This window comes from Cryptotermes secundus, unplaced genomic scaffold (assembly GCF_002891405.2).
Source record: "Cryptotermes secundus unplaced genomic scaffold, Csec_1.0 scaffold5, whole genome shotgun sequence".
In the NCBI taxonomy this organism is placed as follows: Eukaryota; Metazoa; Arthropoda; class Insecta; order Blattodea; family Kalotermitidae; genus Cryptotermes; species Cryptotermes secundus.
Window position 1 is genome coordinate 4,692,224 of NW_019724742.1, and position 23,614 is coordinate 4,715,837.

The following is a 23,614-nucleotide window of genomic DNA, read 5'->3' on the forward strand; positions in this document are numbered from 1 at the left end:
AAGAAAATCTCTACGTACCAAACTTGTATATTGGTAGAATTGTGCAATTGGTCGTGCACATAGAATTCGCAGTGATTGGTGGAATGACAGTAGTGATCGGAGGGAAGTTGATGGTGGATCATGTCAACATTTGTGAGAGATCCGTGTGGAATTGTTTGTATTTTGTTGACATATGTGGCCATACTTTACGCCGATTACGTAGTAATAAGATGGATTATTTTGCAGACAATGCAGAACAGGTACAATTTGTTATATGGCTATCTATGTTCGTATATTGACCCTAGAAAGTTTACCTTGGAAGTTTTTTCTTAACTACAGTTTTACTCAGGATTTTGTTAAATTAAAACCACGATAAACGTTTGGTGCATATATATAGTATACCCAGATTAATATTACATATATCAGCATGTGGTAACTGCCCGCATTCAAGCAATCGTTACACTAACAACAGAAGTATCATTGCTTAGCAACGGGGAGGTGTTTTACAAGGTGTTAAAGAGTTCACTATTGTTATTATTATTCTTCAGTTCTTCAAGTTCGTCTGTGTATACTGTTCAACTATAATAAATGTTATAGAACAGTTCAACAAGTGGTTGTCTCATCATAATGACATCCCACAAGCGATTGAGCCACACTAATAATGAGGCGTGTGTTTGTGGAGATGTCATTCTATCATGATGTTTTGTTTTTCATTTTGATTTCAGTTTATGGGGACCATTCCATGTAGTTCTCTTCAATACCATAGTTTTTCTCCTAGCGATGGCACATTTGAAAGCGGTGTGTTCTGATCCAGGAGTTGTACCTCTGCCTCAGAACAGAGTTGACTTCTCAGACATTCACTCAGGTTCTGTATGACTTTGCATGGTATCTCTCATCTTGTACTGCTTCTGCTGTAGCTTGAAAGTGAATATGAAATTCGGTGCAACAACACACCGTGGCTCCATTTTTCAGTATCTATTTAAATGAGATGAAATTAATGTAAGTTTGTCCTAATTTTGTCATAACATGTTTTATTTAGGTTTTGTTATGTTATATCTCTGTAGTCCAGTAGATTTGTGCATTAAAGTGTTGCTGTGTTGATTCCTATTCAGTAAAGGGCTTACAAAGCAACTAAAGACTTTAACCATTTAAGGCGTCAGTTTCTTCTGAATACCATATAAAATTCTGCATCTGCTGCAGAGGAGGCCAAGGTTCTCAGAGGACAACTGAGTCAAGGAGTAAGTGAGTTAGTAAGCGGCCTCCATAGTCTAGAGGTAACGTTCCCACCTCATGACCCATGGTACGCGGGTTCAAATACCCGGCGGATGTCGTCGAATTTTTAAGGGTGGAAAAATTCAGGGAACAAGTCCTCCAGGAGGGACTTTAAGCTGTGTGTCCCGTGTCGTAACTTTACGGCACGTAAAAGAACCTCATATCCCCAAAGGGGATCACTGAGCCAAATTCCAGGACGTTTCCCGCCCAACAATAGTCTCTAAGGCCTCTGATAGATGGGGGAAGCATTATAGATAACACTAAGCAAGTGGCCGAACTCGCTTGCTCGGTGGGACTGATGGTACGCACCATTTATCGGTAGGGTATAGAGACTGGTAGAATATCATAGAGGGAAGCACAATAGATCAAACTGGTCGCGGTGCATGAGGAAACCCACCCTCTCTAAATAACTGACTAACTAAGTGAGTTAGTATTTACAGCAGTGACAAATATTAGATACATTTGTTCCATTTTATCAAAAACATAACAAAATTCATTTCATCCTAAGAATTTTCATTTTAATTACTAATTTTGCTAATGTTTTAAAAATGTTTCTAACTTAGCAATGTTCTTAGATGTTCATATTTTCAATGTCTGCTTTTCTTTCTGAAGTTACAGTATGATCATTCCCTTATTTTTTTTTTGTAACTCAGCTCAGTGAGTTGTCCATTTCGATGACATATTGTATTGCTCACTAATTTCAAGACATCCAAGAAATTAGAAAGTAAGTTAGGATTTGATGAAATTTTATACATGCATATGATGCATGCAGTAGCAGTAGTTCTTTTGGTTTGTTTTGTGAGTGAGTTTTGCTCAGTGAGTTGTCCATTTCGATGACATATTGTATTGCTCACTAATTTCAAGACATCCAAGAAATTAGAAAGTAAGTTAGGATTTGATGAAATTTTATACATGCATATGATGCATGCAGTAGCAGTAGTTCTTTTGGTTTGTTTTGGACTTCATCCATCGTCTGGTATGTAAAAGACAAAAAACCATGACGTTTCGGAAACTGGACCTGTCTCCATCTTCAGGTGGGTAGTGAAGGATAAACCTACTCAGTTGGGCCCGTTAGAAAGAGCTAGCGTCAATCACTGGACCCTGCAGTAGCAGGTTGTCATGAACACAGTAATAAAGCTTTGACTTCCATATTGGGAATTTCCTGGGTGGGTGAGCTACTGTAAGTGTCTAGGGAAAGGCTGTGCTCCATGGAATTAGTTAATGTTCTGATGTTAACTGAAATGCTGACAGTGCAGTCATATTTGATGCAAGGATGCATTCCTGAAGACTTGCATAATTCACGACAAGTTTTCTCATAGGAAAGACACATGTGTGATCTATGTAAATTTTTTTGGGGGGGGTGGGATTCAAATTATTTCCAATTTTGCAAATAAAGTGAGACTTTTATGTACTGCACTGTTTCAAAGTCGCATAAAGTGTAACTGCACTGCATTTTGTTAGTTTTCATGTATGGTGGACTTGTAAATATAGTGTGACTCACCATCCTGTTGTCTGCTTCACAAGAGCCATCTAATGGGCTGGAATGTATAAGTTTGAAAATTCATTTTTTTGGAGTCTTGTAAGTGCCTAATACATTGTTGTCACTGAAGCGAAGTGAAGGTCACAGTATGATATTGACTCTTCTTTTCTGTTTGTTCCTTTTATGATGCTGTAATATAATGTGGCATATCCACTGAAAGCCAGGATTGTGAAGCCAGTATAGAGAGCCGTTGCAAGGGAACAGCACAGTAAGAACACATGACCCAGTGTTTTTTATGTGGTCTGTGTTGATACCTAGTCACACAATAATTTAGGAATTGTGGGAAGCAGTGTTCTCTGCGTGTCTATGGAGGGGCTATATGTGGAGAACTGGAACACAAGTCAACCGAGAGGTGTGAGTCTGCAGTTAGCAGTTTGGAGACTGCAACTGAAAGGCACCCCAGGTAGAAACATAGGAAGTGGAGGAGCCCCCACTGTTGTAAGACATTGTGTAGCAACACAGAGTCCTGTGAGATAGACACCAGCCAACAATTACTGGGGCCATGGAACACGGAAGCTGTGGAATCTACAGTGTTGGGAGCCATTACCAGGTGGTAACCAGTGGAGCCACAGCAGACTGAGAAGACTTAGTGCATTCTGTAGTGAATTAACAGTAGCGCTATAATACTTGTAGTTACAATCTGTAAGAGTCAAACAAATCTGATCACCAATTCCAACCCTCAGAGTTACTGGGCTTTTGGACCTTGTCCATCATCTGGTATACTATAAACTAGAAAAAGCAACGTTTTGGAAACTGGACCATTTTCCGTCCTCAGGTGAGGGGGAGGGGGAAGACTCCTACTCATTTGGGTCCCTTAGAAAGAGCTAACCCCAATCTTTCCCCCCTCACCTGAGGATGGGAAATGATCCAATTTCCAGAACGTTGTGTTTTCTAGTTTCTAGACTACCAGACAATGGACAAAGTCCAAAAACCCACTATTTCTGAGTGCTATACACCATCGTCAGAACTGTTTAGAATCTAATTCAAACCCCATGTATAATCACTCCATTATGTGACGATATAAACTATATAATGTTGAATTGAGCCGTGTCCCTCGACCCTGTGGGTCGAGAACCCAGTTCTCCTACCCACTTAGACCCGTGAACTCCTGTTCAATATGGGTAAGGGACAGGCTCATAAGACGACTTGCTTGTACGTGATGCACTATGCCTCCCCAAGGTCGAGTAGGGGATCTCGGGAGAGGAAAACCACTGTCGGCACTATGGGCCAAGCTGGACGGATCTGCTAGTCCGAACTGGTAGGGAACACACACAACCCAAGTATACACAAATACAACTGGCGTTTCCAAACATATAAATAAATGTATATATTGATAACATAAGTATACAGGTGTACTCTGCCTGATGGGCAGGGACTGGGCAAAACAAAATAGACAGTTGATACAGAATTACTCTGTGCCTAGCCGCACAGACTCAACTATTGGCACGCCTCATGGCATCTTTCAACTTCTCTAGGAAACAACCTGTACTTCGGCAAACCTTAAGGACACACAAGCCTGTACTTCGGCAAGCCTTAAGGGCACAAGAAAATATACACAGGTTACTTGCACGCCTGAGGGGCGATCGGCTGTTTAAGCCAACTCAACTCCAAGCAAAACAATTTACTTACGCCACACGGCGTTGTGATGAAAAGGAAACCAAGTACATCAGTAAGTCACATACTGGCGTTTCCAAAATTACAAACACAAGATTAACCTCACGACTTGATGCAACCTCGATCACGTCGTGAGAGCACTCTTCCCCCTTCAGATACTGCACGGGCCGAAACAGAATTTCACAAGCTCAATTCAACCTAAACACAGAATTTGGAAGCAGCGATGTTACCTGGCTGAAGGTATCGGGGAGAGAGAACGATGCATTCGTTCGGCGTGAACAGGAAACCTTGCATTGCTTCCAGGAGGGGGGGAAACAAGGTCAGCTGACCTGACGTCAGCTAAGACTTTAAGCGGAAAGAGAGGAATGGCTCGCATCCCGGCGTTTCGGGGGGGGGGACTCCAAAGAACTTCACAGAGAAGAACCGTTGCAGGGTTCATAATGGTAGGATTATTGGCGAATAATAATGGATTGGAAAGAATTTGGAAGGAAGCAGTCATGATCTAATGGATGTACTATCCTGGAGAGACTAAGGAATCCACAGAAAGCATCACTTAAGATAGATGGTGTCTCCCGAATCCAAAGGTAGAGCGTTGCTGCTGTGCCAACCAGCTTGGTCTGTTCTGTTTTAAATTTGAGGTCTTGTTAAATGAGTAACTCTATCAAACAAAGCCCTCTTTTTATAATCTCATAGTTGCTCAGCTAGTCAGGAATTTCCCCATCATAGATGGAAGCTGAAGGTTCATGGGGGTGTTCACAAGATCCTGCCATTTGACCCTTTCCTAAGCCAGATAAATTCAACCAGTGTTCTCACACCCTATTCTTATGCAGCTTCCTCACAAGTGACACTTTTGTTTCACTTCCTCTCTGCTTGCCAGCGACAGCCTGTCTTTAGCTGAGTGTAAAATGGCTTGGCTCAAGCACTATTAATATTTTTTTTTAATTCTTGGGGTTGAGTGTGACTGAGTCCATTTGGTACTATGGCCACTATTAGGCATATTGTACCAGCCCTGGATGATGGATGATGATGAGTGTGGAGGAGTCAATGAAATGAGAATTGGCAGGGGAAGCTGAAGTACTAAGAGAACATCTGTCCCAGTGCCACTTTGTCCACCACAAATTGTACGTGACCTGACTGGGGATTGAACCCAGGCCGCTATGGTGGGAAGCTGGCAACTAACCACCTGAGCTATGGCGTGTCCAGTGCTGTTAGTAAGTACTGAGTCATACTCACATGAGTAGGCATTCATGTGACTTTGCCTGCTAGTGAATAAGTGACAGCACGTTAAGTTGTGATTGTCAGAATACTTGGTTTAGGGTGCAGTCATGTTAAATGGCATGTCGAGTAGTTATCGTTATGAGTTGATTTTTGTATTAAACTTTCCAGGAGCAGAAGACATTCATAATCATACTGATAAAGTCAGGTATACTAGGTCAGTTGGACAAGGAAGGCATTCTATGGATGATTTAAGATCTAGGTTAGAATAGTATATGTACCACAGTGGTCACTCCCCCTCCCTGCCAGGAGGACATCACCGTCAGTTCCCTAAGGACGTGTAATGCTGTGGGAACTGCGACTCAATTTATGTGGGAACAATCACATTAAGAAAAAGTTTTGTTGGATTTTCGTTCTGCATACACATAATACTGATGACTGGAACATAGTAAGAAGTGATTTTAAATATTTTGACATGTAGACCCATTGCTAGGGAACACATCGACAAACACATTTCCACAGAACCCAACTCATTACAGAACACGTTTCCATGGATACAAGTGAACAGCAAACATTTCCTTGGATACTGATATGCTATATAAGAGGAAAACAGAATTGAGTTCAGATCAGTAGAAGACAGACTAGAAGAGAAGACAGTCATAGTTCGGATCTGAATAGAGAGATCAGATCAGAATTAAGCTGAAGATTTATTGCAAATTATTGTAGTTTATTGTGATTATGAGTGATTGTACAGGGAGTGCTCAATAAATCCAATCCAAACCCGTTATTATTAGTCACGACCATAAATATGTGACAGTATATTAACTGTTATTTTTGAATATTCATTTGTGTGTGCAGGTTCTTCTGGGGCTTTCCAGCGGGGGGACTGGACAGTATGTTCACGGTGTGAAACATACCGACCGCCGAGAGCACACCACTGTCGTATCTGTAAGCGCTGCATCCGTAGGATGGACCATCATTGTCCTTGGTGAGTTATATTCACCACATACTAATCCACGCTGAGGGTGAGTTTGGTTCTGCTGAGCCAGTCTTCTTTAAGTTAGTTTGCAGGGGAGTCAGATTTGGGAATTGTAAAAATCTGGACTTGGCTCTAAACTTTGATCCCTGAATTGTAAAGCTGTGGGTCTTATGCTGTGACTGTATTATGTAGAGACTTGTATATTCCACTTTTTTTCTTTTTGGTATCCTTATAACACGCTATGTAGGCCCATAGGGTTGTGAGAAGTAGAGGCTCCCACATTCTCTGGACAGTCAGCTCACAGTTGGTGGTGAGGTTGTCAGCCTTTCACGCTGGTTGCTGTTTACCCTCAAGAAAATTCCTGGTACTCATGCCTGTTGGAGGCTGAGTTGACCCGAGGGCCATAGTGCAACTCGAAGGATTAGGTAAATTGAAACATCCAGTGACCTCACCGTAGCTTGTAGCATAGTGCCTCAACCAACTATGCTACTGTTTGCCACCTTGCACGTTCCACTACCAGAATTATGTGTGCAATTTTCATGTGGCATGTTCACTTCAGTGTGAGTGTAAGATGGGGGAAGTTGGAAAGTACTGCATTGAAAGGAGTTTCACAACTTGTAGTTCTCATCAAATAGTGTTAGAATGATCAATACTAGGAGGATGAGATGGGCAGGGCATGAAACAAGAGAGAGAGGAGGAATACTTACAGAAATTTGGATAGGGAAACATGAAGGAAAGAGACCACATGAAGACCTAGACATAGATGGAAGATAATATCAAAATGTTTCTTGAATAAATAGGATAAGGGGTATAGAGTGGATTCATCTGGTTCAGGATTGGGGCCAGTGACACACTGTTGTGAACAAGGGAATGAACCTTCGGGTTCCATAAAATGCTGGGAAATTCTTGAGTAGCTGCAGAATTAGCGGTTCCTCTGGAAGGGCTCAGCTCCATGAGTAAGTAAGTAAGTACATCCAATCATTGTTTGCTGAATATCACAGTTGAGTGATCAGCACTCTTACAGTACATTACAAATGTCCAGGTTCAATTCTTTGCCTGGAGATCATCCATTCTGACTGAGGATTTTCATGGCTTTCTCACTCCTGCCAGGTAGGAGCTGGAGTAGTACTGTGGTGCTTCCACAGACTTTCCTGTCCAGAAATCATTCCAACACTTTGCACGACATAACCTGGGCAATTGAATCAACAAAGACCAAATAAACCAAGCAGTGTTTCTTTTGCAGGATCAACAACTGTGTGGGTGAACAAAACCAGAAGTATTTCATCCAGTTCCTTGTTTATGTTGGTGCCCTGGCAACTTATGCCATTATACTAGTGGTGGTTTCGTGGGTTGTTGAGTGCCCTGAATGCAGCAGTGAGATTTCTATCAAGCAGAGTCGCATGTGAGTTAAGTGCTACTTTAAGTACTCTTCCAGTAAAGTGTCCTGTTTTACTATTCTTAAGAAAATATTTATTTTCCCCTGACCAAGGAGTCAGAGTTTGAGTCCTAGTAGGGTCAAGAATTTTTTTCTTTTCCACATCTCCAACCTCTTATCCAAAGGATACCTTGGGCTGTTTCCCTGGAAAGCAGCTGGGGTGTGAAGCTGACCACTCTCCTCCAACTAGTGCCAAGGCCAAGGAAATGTGAATGTATGCATCCATTGACACATACATCTTCATGGCGTAGTGCTTAATTAGTTAAGCACAGGGATAGCTTCACCTTACCAGAGAACTATAGGTGATCCAGAAGTCTTGATCCATTTTTGTGAATTCCATCATTCTTTTTAGTTTGTTTCCGCCTAACGAAGAAATATGCTCAACACTGAAGAGAGGGTAGCAGTTGTTTCCACATGACTGCATGGAATTTTGAATGGAAATTCAGAAAATCAGCTCCTACTAGAGCCAATATCCAACTTCTGGTTAACAAGTTCAAGAGAAGAGGAAGTGTGCTCAACGAGAAACGTTCAGGCAGACTGCAGACTTCTAAGGATGACGTAGGACAAGTTCAGCAAACAGCTGAGCAGAGCCCACAAACATCAATCAATTCGCTGCTAAAGTAACCAACTTGACATACCAAGGACAGCTGTTTGGAGAGTTTTGCATTTTAAACTTACAAAATGAGCCCTGTATCATCTTCAAGTGCGTGACTACCTCAATGACACTTTTGGAACACATGGATAGGCAGAGCTGCACCAAAACATTGGGCACCACGCTCTCCCAACGTGACACCATTACACTTCTCTGCCTGGGGCTTCATTAAGTCTAAGGTGTACCAAACAAAGGTTCCTGATCTTCGGGACCTATGGCAACACATCTACGCAGCAGCACAGGCACTAACATCCAACATGCTTCGTGATGTTTCCAGAGCTACTGTGGAACTCTGGGAACAATATCTTGAAATGGAAGGGGGCAAGTTGGGCTGTACTGACTATGTTACACAACAGTGACACCCCATAACATAACTAATATTCATTAGCTTTAGTGAAGCTGTCCTGTAAAATTGGTTAGGAGTTTTGGATCACTTTGTATTATATTTCTGTTTCTTTACAACACGAATCAGAAACGATCACTTTACATTTTGTGTACAAGTAAATTAACTACCCCACTCCCTTCCATTTTCTTTCAAATTGGACTTCAGATGGTTATACCTCAGGGTTAACGTGGTTGCAGAGTAAATGTGGATTGGTCTCTAGTGCCTCTAGACATGTCTCTTCGACCTTTCTGCCCTCTGCCCACTTAGGCAAGGGTGTAGAATCCATTCTGAAGTGGAATTACCAGTAGGCTAGATTCTGTGATCATGAGGATGATGGTCAGCTGATGGGACTTAGAACTTAATGTGGACTCTGAACGGCAGGGGTTTGAGGGCCTGGTATTTTACATGTTTCTAGAATTTTTTTATTTCATAAGGTTGAAGAGTTAGATCTCAGAATGGAATAATCACTCGGACTTGACCTGGGGTCAAACCCAGAACCAAGTCATACCCACAGACCTGCTTGACCCATACAGAATAAATGTCTGTTGACCATGCTTATTTTCAGTCTGCACTGTGTGATCCTGGTGTTGGAGAGCGCATTGTTCGGCATGTTTGTTTCTGCAATCCTCGTGGATCAGTTCCAGGCGATATTTAGTGATGAAACAGCTGTTGAGCAAGTTCAGCATCAGGGGCCATTTCGACCGCAGAGACCGAAGCTGGCCCTCCTGACAGAAGTGTGTGGTCGTGGACACCCAGTATTATGGCTCCTTCCTTGTGCTGGTGCGTCTCACCACCGGGAGGAACCACTTCTCAACCATGACGTGTGAGAGATGAGGCTGAGTATGTGTGTTGCTTCTGACCTGTTATAATCATACAGGAAGTTTACATAGAGGGAAGAGACATTACAGAGCTTTATGTTTCTGTTCATGTAGGACCAGTTTCACCATTCCCCTGTAGGCCATCACCTGTGTTACTTGAATTTCTTTACACCAGTGTCAGCTTAGTACTATATCTGGACCTGTGATAGTGTTTTTAATATTACCCCCTGCCATTCAAGTGAGAATATGGTACTTGAATAAGATTTTAATGGTCATGCAATGATGAAATAAAATTTTTCGATTTATTTTGCTGTAGAATATTCCATTAAGAAGGTCCAAGAAAATCAGGAGGGACAGGAATTTGAATGGAACACATTAGCTTCTGTCTGTGCTAATTATATTAATGTATCAGGCAAGAACACAAACACAATCAAGAGAGACACAAAGACAGTAAACAGGTTGGTGTAGAAATACATGCAGAAGAAGCTAAGTATTTCGCATGTTATCATATTTCAGGACAGATGAAACTAAGAAGCTAGATAGTGAATCCTTAGAGAAAAGTGGCCAAGTTCAAATATTTTTTAATGATAATAGCAGATCAAAATTAGGAGCAGATTCAGTCAGTGCAGAATCTGTAATGTTCTCATCTCCTTTCTAAAGACATAAGATGGAAACATACAACATTATACTGTTAAGTTTGCATTTGTTTGCTTCTTTTCTGGGTTCTGACATCATGTAGTAACAGGAAAGGTTCCAGTGTTTCAGGGTATAAATGACAGGGATGGGTGAGAGATTGGTTAAGGGTATGGTTTGATAGTTGGGTACCAGCCTGCTCTCTGCACGTCTGTCAGGTTCCTATGACACCCTGGTACCCATCTATGAAACTAGATGGCATGACATTGAAGACAACTTTAATATTATTATTGACCACCAGGAGGACCTTAAATGCAAAGGGATTTGTTTTATAGGCATTGAAGGGCAGGATTGACCCTGCCCAGAGAACAGGATTCCTGCTTTTAGGGGCTAGAGAAGCAAGGAATGTGACAGAAGGGAAACTGAACAGTAGACCTTCTGATGGCCCCACTCAAAAAAGCTTATGTCTTAGTGATGTGAGTGTACCTTCCTTTGTATATTCCGTTCTAAGCACAATAGACCACTGTAGATCATGGTGCAAGGGCCGAGGAGGCCTACCCCTCATACATTCATTGTACATTCCGTGTGTAAGTGATGCGTGCAAGAGTGACTGAGGGAGAAGCCTTCTTCTCTCTTATAACTGCTCTCTTTTCTTTAAGCATGCCAATGGCATTATCTTCTTCTCCCCCCCCCACCACTCCTCCTCTTCTTCCTCCTGGCATAAATGTATCTCAGGGTTTCTTCTCAGGAGTAGAGGTAGGTAAGTAGGTAGGTAGGTATGTACAGATCCAGGTTTGGTGATTAATTTGAATGGTCTGCAGTATTATATTTAAGCATCCTGTTGCACTCTATACGATATATGATATAAACTCCGTCTTAAGTGCAACAATTTATTATAGGTCTTTCGTCTTGCTTCTTCTGCACCACATGTTTTGGCCGCAAACGGCCAGCATCAGGTGTATGCACTCACGTAGCTGTTACACTGCACTTAGTTTAAAATTTAAAAACACAGGTCTTCCCAAATGTTCCCTTCGTCATTGCTAACAGGATCTACTTCGCTGATATCTGTCTGATTTGTACATTATCTTTGTCACCTATACACATTAATTTGGCTTTCATGAACTGGCCCTTTTAAAATCTTCAGTTCCAATTTTTAAAAGATTCCTTTAAAATTTTTTTCTGAATTTTGACACGTAGTAAAGATAAGCAGCGGCACGCACACAGGGAGCCTACACAGAATAACACCTGTACAGTGCTGAAAACAAGAAGTAGCCGCTGCAGCACTATAGACATAGGGTGAGTAACCCTGAGAATTTTAAATTTTAAAATTCAGAAAAAAAAAATTTTTAAGGAATCTTTTAAAAATTGGAACTGAAGATTTTGAAAGGACCAGTTCATGAAAGCATTTTAACATGTATAGGTGACAAAGATAATGTACAAATCAGACAGATATCAGTGAATTAGATCCTGTTAGCAACGACGAAGGGAACATTTGGGAAGACCTGTGTTTTTAAATTTTAAACTAAGTGCACTGTAACAGCTACGTGAGCGTATACACCTGATGCTGGCCGTTGGTGGCCGAAACATGTAGTATAGAAGAAAGCAAGATGAAAGACCTATAATAAATTGTTGCACTTAAGACGGAGTTTATATCATATATTGAATGGTCTAACCCAGTGAGCTATGGGGTTCAGTATCTCAGGAGTTGTGTTTTCTTGGCAGAATGGAATGTGTCATGATTCAGATGATGGACTCTCTTGCCAGTAACGACATGAAACAAAACTAGGATATAGTTGGTTCAGAGTAGCTTAATTCCATTGAAGTATTTCCAGCAGTATAGCCAACCACCATCCATCTTCTCGAATTCACCAACCGGAAGGCATTTCTGCTGTGGTATGTGCTTTTCTCTCATCGTGATTCATTTAATTAAATTTTGGTGTCTGTAATCATATAGGATTAGTTCAATGGATAGGATTTAGGTCATTGTTTGGTAGAGCAGTGACTTATCTCAGGGAATACTGCATATGGGCCTTAACATATGCTGGTGTAGGTCAGGAATCAGTGGAGCTTGGAATGTTGTAGAGGCTAGAAACTTTGCAGTTTATAGTGATAAAAGTTTGAGGCAGTAGCATGCTTTCAGATTATGAAGAGTACGTAACACCATACAGTTCACTGAAAATTTAGCTCATGTCCCAGAGTGATATCTTAATGTCCACATTCAGAATTGAACAATAAGTGAAGCCAGAACCAGTATGAAGCAGTTAACAAGTAGATAACACTTCCATAGCTGTGAGAATCTCAAATCCCGCTTCTGTAATATGTTTGGTATGTTTGAAAGATTTATTATTGATTTTCTGAGGTTTACAAAAGAATGTGTATTTGTCCACATAAACTGTTTACTGTGGTGCCCAATCTCAGAACCCTCTTAACATGACCATTCACAGTACTCTAAACTCCATGACTCCATTCTCCACTCAATCCCTGCCTTCAGAATTTCAAAGACTACCAATCCAAAGTTCCCTATGGGTGAAGGAAGTCCTAGCATGAAGCAACAGTTTAAGCAGTACATCAATGTATTATATTTACCACTGGTGGTAGGTAGTTCTGGTCTAGAAAACCGAAATTAACGGCCATGGGGATTCGTCACGCTGACCACGTGACACCTTCTATCTACTAAAGTTGGTGCTAACTTCACCGACAAGTGGCGTTCGCTCAGTCAGTATAGTTCGCTTGCGGACTAAAGCCACAGAATTTGTTTTTCGTTTGGTGGTAGGTAGTTTCCTTTCAGTAACTTGAGAACTCCAAAACTGCATTATTATGAGGGTCTGGAAGTAGAGTCTTTGAAGTCTGAGTAAAGATCCAAGTCCATTCAACAATTCCGAATTTCAAAAGGAACAGGTAGCAAATTTTTTTCCCCATTAGGCAGCAGGCTTCTACTGCTCATAAGACTTTTATACTCCACTCTAATTACCACCTCTGTCCTTTATATGCAAAGAGGGTTGCTACTGAGCAGTGAACATTTGTGCTTCAGCCTGCTGGCCGTCTGGGTTTAGTGTGGGAACTTGGCAAAATCTTACGCTATTTATCAGCATAATACTTGCATAAATTAACGGTGAAGGTGGCTCACTCACACTCTCATGTTGCAATGAAGCTTAGTCCCATATTGCATCCTTTTGCCATTTGTTTCATGTGTCATTTTTTTTTGCCACATCATGACTGGTATATCAGGATTTTCTTTTTTGTTACATACCTGTGTTGCAGTTGGCAGTTGTGGCACAGAACTCAAATAAAACAACTTATCTTACGTTTCTACTGTTTGGAATGATGGTCCCTTTTCCATCTGACACTCCATCCATGCTGCATAACTAACCTTGCAGCTTCATCCATGTTTTTCTTAGAAAATGAACCAGATGTATTTCTTTTTGTAGCCATGACTACAAAACAAAAAACTAGTTTTGTTACCGTCTGATGTCAGCGTTTCTAAGTTCTCAGTAATTTCCATCAGAATACATAATTGTATCCATAATGTGTATATATTAACCATCTTTTAGTGCATACAATCTCACTCATCACTTCACACTACATGTTTCGGCATCATTCTGGCATCCTCAGCTGTATTAATCACGTTGAACTATTGCACTGCCTGCCATCAAGTGTCCATTTATAAAATGATACAAAATGTGTGTTCGTTTTGTTCATTAATAAAATTTATATATTAAAATTTTTAAGATGTATCATCTTACATGTCGTATATCAAATTCGTGTGTAATGCCAGTCATCCACTATGGGAGTCGTTCTTCTTATGTTTTAATTGTGTATATACCTGCAACGTGAAAATTTTACGTATTAATGTTATGTTTTGCTTTCTATTTGTTACATGTTGTTATCATTATAATGTTTATTACTCACTGCGTCTTATGATATGTGTTTCTTATGTGGCTGCATACGTTGTACTGCTGGAGTTTCTTATGTGGCTGCATACGTTGTACTGCTGGACGTATGTGTGTGTGTGTGTGTGTGTGTGTGTGCTGTCTTCGTTTAGGTTGAGATATGATGTTGTAGGGGTAAGTGTGGTGGGGGTAGGTGGTGGGGTTGTGTTGTGTTGTTCTGTGTAAATTGTGTGAAATTCGTGAAATATTGGGTTATATATTTCTTTATTTATGTTATTCATATGCGTGTTTTTCTTTGTCGTTCTGTATATATGGTAGTTTTCTATTGTGTTTAAATATTGTCCTTTCCTATTTGTTGCTATGATGTCCATAGTATTTTCTAACATACCGTATGCATGTCTGGTGTTTAATATGTGTTCCGAGTATCCTGTATTGTTGCAGCAATACAGGATACTCAGAACACATATAGGAACACGAATAGGAAAGAAGCATAGAAGCATAGAAGCTGGCTTATTACCTCTCTTCTTGATTGCATGACTTACTCTTACTTGTATCCAGTCACTAGTACTTGATTCGCCGCTCTCTTTACAATAGGAACAGTTGGCCCTGCACTCAAATTCCAAGGCACTAAGACACTCTGACATGCTACTTAATTTGACTTCTTATAATATATCTATGAACAACAGCAGTTTTAAGTTCATCTTACAACTTTAAGATCTCACCATTTAAACTATTACAGTTTATACAAGGAGTTCTACTAATATTAACCACTTTATCCAATAATCCAGTAGAGCTCAAAGCAGACGCCTCAACTTTATCCGCTGTCTTGTGGTCAAGTCCATGGCAATGTGCACAATATTTAGATCTTCAGAAACATGTCACTTGCTGTTTGAGTCAGAATTTTCATTTATGAACAGTAAGCAGGACCAACAGGGCATCTTGCACATCAGCTGGGAACTGCATAACCAACCTGTCCTGTTGTAAAGTGCTGGCATTAAATATGCACACACAGTGCTGTGCTTTGTAAGATTTCAGGTTCTCACAACAATCACTGTTTTCTTGGGTGTAACACTGCATTGTGGAGTAGAAGTTTTGCAGGACTACATGCCAGTATGCATTGCTTTACTTTGATCTCTGTATTGCTTGTCAAATAAACTTAACAACCACACCAGTCCAAGACTCACCCATGCTTATGTACATATGTTATGTTTCTGGACATTATCCATTTTATTTGAAGCACAATATTTCGGAGACTGGAGTCTGTCTCAATCTTCACGTGAAACCTACTCAGTTGGAACCAACCAATAGAGCTAGTCCATATCTCCGGACACCTGCAGCAACACAAGGTAGGGTATACAAACCAAGCACAGCACAGACCATCTGCGGGAGTTATCTTGTGTTGGGGCAGGTGTCTGGATATAAGGACTAGCTCTGTTGACTGGGTCCAACCAGGTAGGTTTTACCTGAAGACAGAGACAGATTGCAGTCCCTGAAACATCATGTTCTAAATAAAAAGAGGATGATGGATAATGTCCAGAAACATAAACTTTCAGATCTTGCATGCATAGTCTGTTGATTTATTATGCATACAATAACTAAGAAATTACTCTTTTGCTTTGTGTACCATTTCACTTTCAATGGGAAAACTTTCAGTTCAGATAGGCGCTGTCCCACAACTGTTCACTGAGAGCCTTTGTTGTAGGTAAACAAATGTAACTTCCATATGCCAGCTCAGTTAGACTTTGCAAGAAACTTCACACATTTTCTTTAGATTTCACTTGGCTTCACGACCACTGAACAGTCATTCAGTAATACAGTGGCACCTCGACAAGTCTGGTTCTCAAAGAACTAGTGCTAATGAGCGGCTCAGTGATTCCTTGTGTGAAGAAGTCATTTAGCCGGAAGTTACTTGAAATGGCTGCTCTGTCTGTGTAGCTAAAACATGGGAAATCATCATTCCACCAAATACCTAAGGGCATACACTGCATATGTTGTACAAAGAAGGGTGCACTCAAGTGACTGCAGCATGAGCTGGGGCCCTGTTGCTTTGTTTCTTCCAGCCATTAACAAGGCAGTTCATGTGAGAGCTCTGTGTACCATTCTCATTGCTTCTCCCCTAAAGATCGCCGCAACATGTCTGGAACAAAGGAACGAAAACTGCATGGAAATCGTTGAGGGATAGTATTAGAATGGGTTGTAAACAAAAACTGGCTCTGTATTTGATACAGTGCAGGACTGATATGAACACAGTGATGAGTCTGATTGCTTGAGTTCCGCAGAAGACAGCCAGTTCTTGAGCTGCTAAGCAACTGTCAAGATCCATAGAAAGGGATCTGTCCCTTAAATTTAGTAATGTTAAGTGTACACAGTACAAGTTAAAGTGGTGAACCAGGCGACATCTGAAGTTAGAACAAATAGTTTCGTAAGTGCTGTGAAAGCACTTATTCACCAATAAGAACTCTCTGATGTTAGCTGATATATATCAAAGTGTCAGTTCTGTAAGGGAGACCTAATTGAGAAATTTGTTGTTTAATCTTGCCATTACATACACAGTAGCTGTGGCAACTGAAACAGTATGTAGCATTGCAATGGAGTTTTGCATGTGAGTCAGATCCTCATTCCCAAGTTTTTATATTTAGTTAAGAGAAAGTATTTTAATTTCTTAATTAAAGTGTTATTCCATGTTTAAAGTTTTTGCTACTGTATATTGTGATATTGAGAAGGAAATCAGCCATATACCAGGCAGAGAATGGTTATTTCCACTTGTTTAGAATAAAGTAAGATTCTTGACAATAGTTTTATATCTAACAGTCTGTTAATCACCATTAGAATTTGTGGTGTATGGTACCATTCTGTTACATATTAACACTAGTAATATTTAATTCCAGACTGTTGTTTGTTAATCAGCTGATGCATACTCAAATAGCCAACAGTTGAGCGCAACAGCCAGTTTAGGTGTTTTTCATTTGCTGTGACTTTGGAAGATACAGAGCGTTCAGCAGTAGAGGAAACCTGACAGAAGCATAGAGCAGATGGAACATTTCTCTGCAACTACTGTGCCCTTCCCCACTAGTGAGAGGGCAGTCATGTCACTGATTCCCTCACATCAGTTTCTGTACATGCACACATTTATATGAATACTGTGCAGTTGTGTCACTGATTCCCTCACATCAGATTCTGTACAGGCACACATTTATAAGGATACTGTAAAAAGATAACACAGACTTACCATGCTTTATAGCAGGTGCTGAAAGTGACCCCATTCTGCTTACAAACATGCCTCACATCACATAAGTAAATTATGTGACACTTTCAGAAGTTGGTCGATGGTAATTGAACCAGTTACATGTGTTATTTCATTCTGCAGAGCTTCACTGCTGCAAGGATTATTCTTATAGACTTTTCCCTTTAGGTTTTCCCAAAGATAAAAATCACAAAAACTGAGATCTCAGGATCTAGGAGGCACAGTCCTCTGCTGATAATTCTGTCGTCAAACAATTCCCATATTGCGACCATGGTTGCATTAGCCATATGTGCTGTAGCACTGTCTTGCTGAAAATACCCATAGTGTCTTTCTTCAGCAGTCAGCTGATTGAAGAATGGATTCAGCACATCATTCACGTAACGGTCAGAGTTCACAGTTTTGTGGAAAAATAAGGGGCCAATGATTTTCTATGGGCTTACAGCACACCACACCCCCACCTTTTCACTATGCAATGGCACTTGTCATGTTGTGTGAGGATTTTTATTGCTCCATATTCTTACATTTTGTGCATTGACATGGGTACTAATGTGAAACCACACTTCATCAGTCATGAACAGAAGCTGTGGATCCACAATTCCATTGTGCACATTTTGCAGCAGCCGGTTGCAAAAACGAATTCTTGCTGCATAATCTGGTTGTTTCAGCTCATGCACAACTGTCATTTTATTCAGGCGAAATTTGATTAATTTTGTGGCTGTGAAAACAGATCTTAGCAGAACACCAGTTTCCTGTGCTAAGTGTCTTAATGACTTTTGAGGACTGATCTGTAGTCGTCAGTCAGCACAGTCCTCTTTGATTGCTTCTTTATGTCACACACTGAACCTATGGCCCACCACTTTTTCACAAGCATGGATACACACAGCTTAGTGGGAACTGGCTAGTCAGGATATTTACTACAAAACGTATGGATACAGTTTCTCTAAGGTTTTTTTCCTTGCAAAAGTTTTGACAATAAACACACTCTTCAGTAGTGAACTTCATTGCAGTATAAATGCTTACCGCCTATTGACACCTCTAACAAAGACTGACCATTAATGTGACGACAAGATCAGACCACTTGATGGTTCATGTTTATCAGCGCTAGTGACTCATTCTGCTATCTACAGTTACATCAGCAATCTGTGAGGAATGTTGTGCCCGCTCTACGCTGCTGCCAGGTTCCCTCTGTCATTGAACGCTGGTTATAAGCTTTTAATTCATTTCTAATACATGCCAGCTTAACTCCAGGTGAAAGCTGATCTGGTAAAAGTTTGCCATAATGATTATGTGCAATAAAGACTTAGTATATGAACAAATGTAACTTTTCCATTTCATGTTTCCTATTGCAGATCTAATGAAGAACGCCCAAAAGACATTATGAAATTACATATACTCTTGCCAATATTTGTGATCACTACAGTTGTTAAAGCAGTGTGCAAGTATTGTGTTAGAGATTATGGATCAGTTTGAATCTTTGTCCTAAACTTTTTTGTTGTTGTTATTTACATGAGTAAACTCCAATTTCTTGCTTTCATTGTTATCCATTCTTTATAAAGTTCAGCTGCTGTAGATTGCTCTGTTTGCAAAGTAAACAGCTATATCCTTGGTGAAGAATGGGTGCTTATGCTTGCAAATTGTAAATTTAATTTTCATCAGGCTGTTAATTTTAGCTAATTTTATGTGAAAACAAAACGTTTTTTTAAATATGATATCATTCGTATGCAGTATTAATGGTATAGAAATCATTATTTTAATGATGATGACCTGTGTAAAACTGCAGTATAAGTGAATTATTTGGTTAAGACATTTAACAGTTGTACAGCTTGGTTGTAAATGCATGGTTTAAGTAATTGAAATGGTTGTTGTTAACCCTTGGGTGGCAGGGAATATAAGTATTACTGTTTCTAAGAGATTATGGTCAGAAATATCTCTCTTGTGTCAGCTATCACAAGCAATTTTAAAAAAATAATCATGTTATGAATATCTGAAAATATAAGATTTTGAAAAGTTATGTGTAGACAGAAATATCTTTCTGTGAATCTTTAACTCTTTCACATTCAAGTATTTGTATAGTGTGATGGCCCAGTCAGGTCAGATATTTCACAGTGATAAAGAAACTGATTCTAAATTTATGGAATATATGAATATGTTTATTGGTACATCATCTCAGCTGTTTCTAAGAGAAAGCCAAAAGATGGCATTAGCATAGAGTTTTTACCGTTTGTCCATTTGATTCCTAGGAGCGCATTGTATTAAACACTGCACAACAAATAACTGTGCTGTGATCTATGATGAACACCTAATGATGACATGGGTGTTTGTGTCAGAACCTTAAAAGGGTTAGTTAGTTAGTTAGTTAGTTATTTAGAGAGGGTGGGTTTCCCCATGCACCACGACCAGTTTGATCTATTGTGCTTCCCTCTGTGACATTCTATCAGTCTCTATACCCTACAATAAATGGTGCGTACCATCAGTCCCGCCAAGCAAGCGAGTTCGGCCACTTGCTTAGCGGTGTCTATAATGCTTCCCCCATCTATCAGAGGCCTTAGAGACTATTGTTGGGCGGGAAACATCCTGGAATTTGGCTCAGTGATCCCCTTTGGAGACATGAGGTTCTTTTATGTGCCGTAAAGTTACGACACGGGACACATAGCTTAAAGTCCCTCCCGGAGGACTTGTTCCCTGAATTTTTCTGCCCTTAAAAATTCGAAAACCTCCGCTGGGTATTTGAACCCGCATACTACGAGTCATGAGGTGGGAACGTTACCTCTAGACTACGGAGGCCGCTTTTAAAAGGGTTAATGTCTGCTGTGAAATATCAGGTTTATGCAATGGTAGAAATGTCTGCACTAATTATGCTTCAGCAATAAACGAACTAGCCTCTCTTTTCTTACCTGAATGGAGTTCAGTCTGATTCTGCTCTAATTCATGTGCATCATGTGCACATAGACAAACAGGACTGTTGCCTTAAGTTCTGTGAACAACTGAGAAATCTTGTGTAATCAGCAGATGATGTGCTGATCATGAAAATCTTTTTTTCTTCTCTGACTGACATGTGAAAATAACAAATGCAAGCATACCTCACATACACCCTTTGGTATGAAAAACTTCATGTTTGTTAGAAATACACGACAAAGAATCAGTAAATAGGTCACAAATCGAAATAAAACACCTGTAATGTATATAATAGGTTTCCTCTGTGTGTCCAGCTTCATGGCAGTCTAGGTAGCAGATGGGCATGCGCATGTTCAGAGGCTGGTTTCAGTAGTCAAAATGGCTACCATTTCTCAGAATTACCATAAAGGAATGGATTTGAAACTTTTCATGTTTCTGTATTGTGAACATTTTTTGGCTTTGTGTATGAGGGAGAGTCAGTAAATAGATCACAGATATCCATATCCTATGGTGTCTCACCTGTACTGGATTTACGGAAGGTAAATAAATTCAGTTCAATTCAAACGTAAACCATGTGATATTCGAACATGGAAAAGAGCATTTATTTCTCAACACATCCTCCACCAACATTGATACACTTGTCCCATTGCTGCAGCACAGAAGTCTTTTGACAGTTGTCTTAGCCACTTCTGTGCCTCCGTTTCAACCTCTTTGTCATCAGTGAAATGCTTGCCACCTGGTTGTGAATCGTTCTACACATCAAACACTTCCAACCATAGACAGGAAACGTTTTTTTATGAATATCCTTTGCATTGCGTTCTTTTGCCCACAAAATAATGCACAACAGAACATTGCTCTTGGGTAGTACACTTGGTTGCCATTTTGCCTACTGAAACCAGCCTCTGAAGATGCACCTGCGCATCTGCTACCTAGACTGTCATGAAGCTGGACTGTGCTGCTGCCTAGTGATACACACAGAAAACCTATTACATCCATTGCAGCTCTTTTACTTCCATCTGTGACCTATTTACTGACTCTCCCTTATATTTTGCTTATAGTCGATATTGCCAAAAATTACATGATCGTGATTTTCGTGCTGTTAATGACCTATAACATTTCTGCCATAGGCTGTATTTAATGCTGATTTTGCTTCCCTATAAAAATCAAGAATATGATACTCTGGGATGTGGAACCATGTGGTTTGGTAGTTGGGTATCAATGTTTCAGATTGGCCTGCTTTCCCTGTTTCATGGATACTGTTTGGGGTATATCATCCTTCGACCCTGAAGATGGAGGCACCAAGTTTTTGAAAATTTATCTACCAAAATACAGATTGCCACATCCCAGATGATGATAATCTTGTTACTCACCATAATGAAAATCTCAGAATCTTCCTATAACAAGTTTAAGAAGATATATTGTGTAGCTGTTATACTGTAGTAGCTCAGGTGGTCAGATACTGGCTTATCACTGGCGAGTCTCAGGTTCAGACCCTAGTAATGTAAGATTCATGGCGAATGAAATAGAAATGATTTGTGTTTCTCTCCTTGTATTAATTTTTCCTCCATTGCTTAATACTCATCTGTCACTGCCTCCTGAGGTGTGCGATGTCCATGATCAGGCAGCACATTATCACATCCTCAGTGTTCAAGTTGAGGTATGGGACCTATATATTCCTGACCCAGAACATGTCTGGTTACAGTGTAAATAATTTTCATGCACTGCCTAATGATTCACAGGCTCCGTGGTGAAGCTAGCATGTTGTTTCCTTGTCACATCCTCAGAATCTTGCTGGCCCTGGCCTTGATATAATACATCCAGTACTCACCAGTACCATCAGCTCTTCATGGTTATAATGCAGCATCAGTTACTTGTGGTTTTGAAACATGTAAAATACTGCCCTTCTATAGAGACTGGAAAATTATATTGAAAAAAAAATATTTAAATCATATCATTGCTCTGAATAATGTAACTGTGTCTTGAAGATTTGTGTCAAGTCAGCAAATTCTATGTAACCACATTTACAAAATGAATCACAAGTATTGTCTTTTGTAGCTTTTGGAAGCATAGCATGCACTGTATTTTGAGTAATTTTTATATATGTATGTATATATATATATATGGAGTAAACCAGATGTAACAAAGTATTTATGATCGTTTACATACATGTGTTTGACTCAGCTGCATGCGTTCTGAAACTTGGAATCCTTCCATTACTGAGTACATAATTTTCTTTCACTGTTTATTAACACAAAAGCCTGATGTTCTTGAGTTTTCATTGGGTCTATATTTTATCATCAGTATGGACAGTCTGCCTCTCTGTGCTCTACCAACATGACACATCCATTTCTGTATTATCTATGTACATTTTCATACTTACTTACTTACTCATGGAGCTGAGCCCTTCTGGAGGAGCCACCAATTCTGCAGCTACTCAAGAATTTCCCAGCATTTTATGGAGCCTGAAGGTTCATTACCATGTTCACAAGAGCCCTCCACTGGTCCCTATCCTGAGCCAGATCTATCCAATCCATACCATCCCATCCTATCTCTCTAAGATCCATTCTAATATTGTCCACCCACCTACACCTTGGTCTTCCCTGTGGTCTCTTTCCTTCTGGCTTTCCCACCAATATCCTATATGCATTCCTCGTCTCCCCCATTCATGCTACATGACCCTGCCACCTCATCCTCCTTGACTTGTATCCATTTTCATTAGCTTAGGTCGTTTATCCAAGGAATCATTCTGAGGCTTTGTGTTCATTTTCATAACATAATGATTTTTTACGGTGAGGAGGGGTTAGCCCCACACACAACCCCCAAGCTGGAGGGCCACCCCTTGTCAGCTGTGCCTGACTGCTTATTCAATATATTCACAGCTTCCCTCCAAAACTGGAGGACGTCTCCTCCATCTGCAACCTGAGGACGCTCCATGCCGTGTTGACAGGGACCCACATAACATGTACATTTTCATAGTGAGAAATATATCCTACTAAATTTGATAGACAGAAATGTTTCTCAGAAGCTGAATTATATAGAGCCATATCTTCATTGAAGCTGTCA

General features: G+C 40.2%; 1 protein-coding gene across 4 annotated transcripts; it reads left to right on the top strand.

Annotated features, from left to right (window-relative positions):
- Window positions 1–106: 106 nt before the first annotated feature.
- Window positions 107–22,994, top strand: LOC111862742 (palmitoyltransferase ZDHHC3). 4 transcript variants are annotated; one of them, XM_023848387.2, is made up of 6 exons: window positions 107–239; window positions 705–844; window positions 6,479–6,608; window positions 7,843–8,001; window positions 9,637–9,911; window positions 22,291–22,994. In XM_023848387.2, exons 1-5 carry the CDS (start codon window positions 121–123, stop codon window positions 9,896–9,898), a joined length of 810 nt encoding a protein of 269 aa, XP_023704155.1. In that variant the 5' UTR covers window positions 107–120; the 3' UTR covers window positions 9,899–9,911; window positions 22,291–22,994. The 4 variants fall into 4 exon arrangements, with proteins under 4 accessions (XP_023704155.1, XP_033606677.1, XP_023704156.1 ...); XM_033750786.1 differs by lacking the exon at window positions 22,291–22,994 and adding an exon at window positions 19,006–20,055; XM_023848388.2 differs by lacking the exon at window positions 22,291–22,994 and adding an exon at window positions 12,245–13,171.
- The last annotated feature ends 620 nt before the right edge of the window (window positions 22,995–23,614 follow it).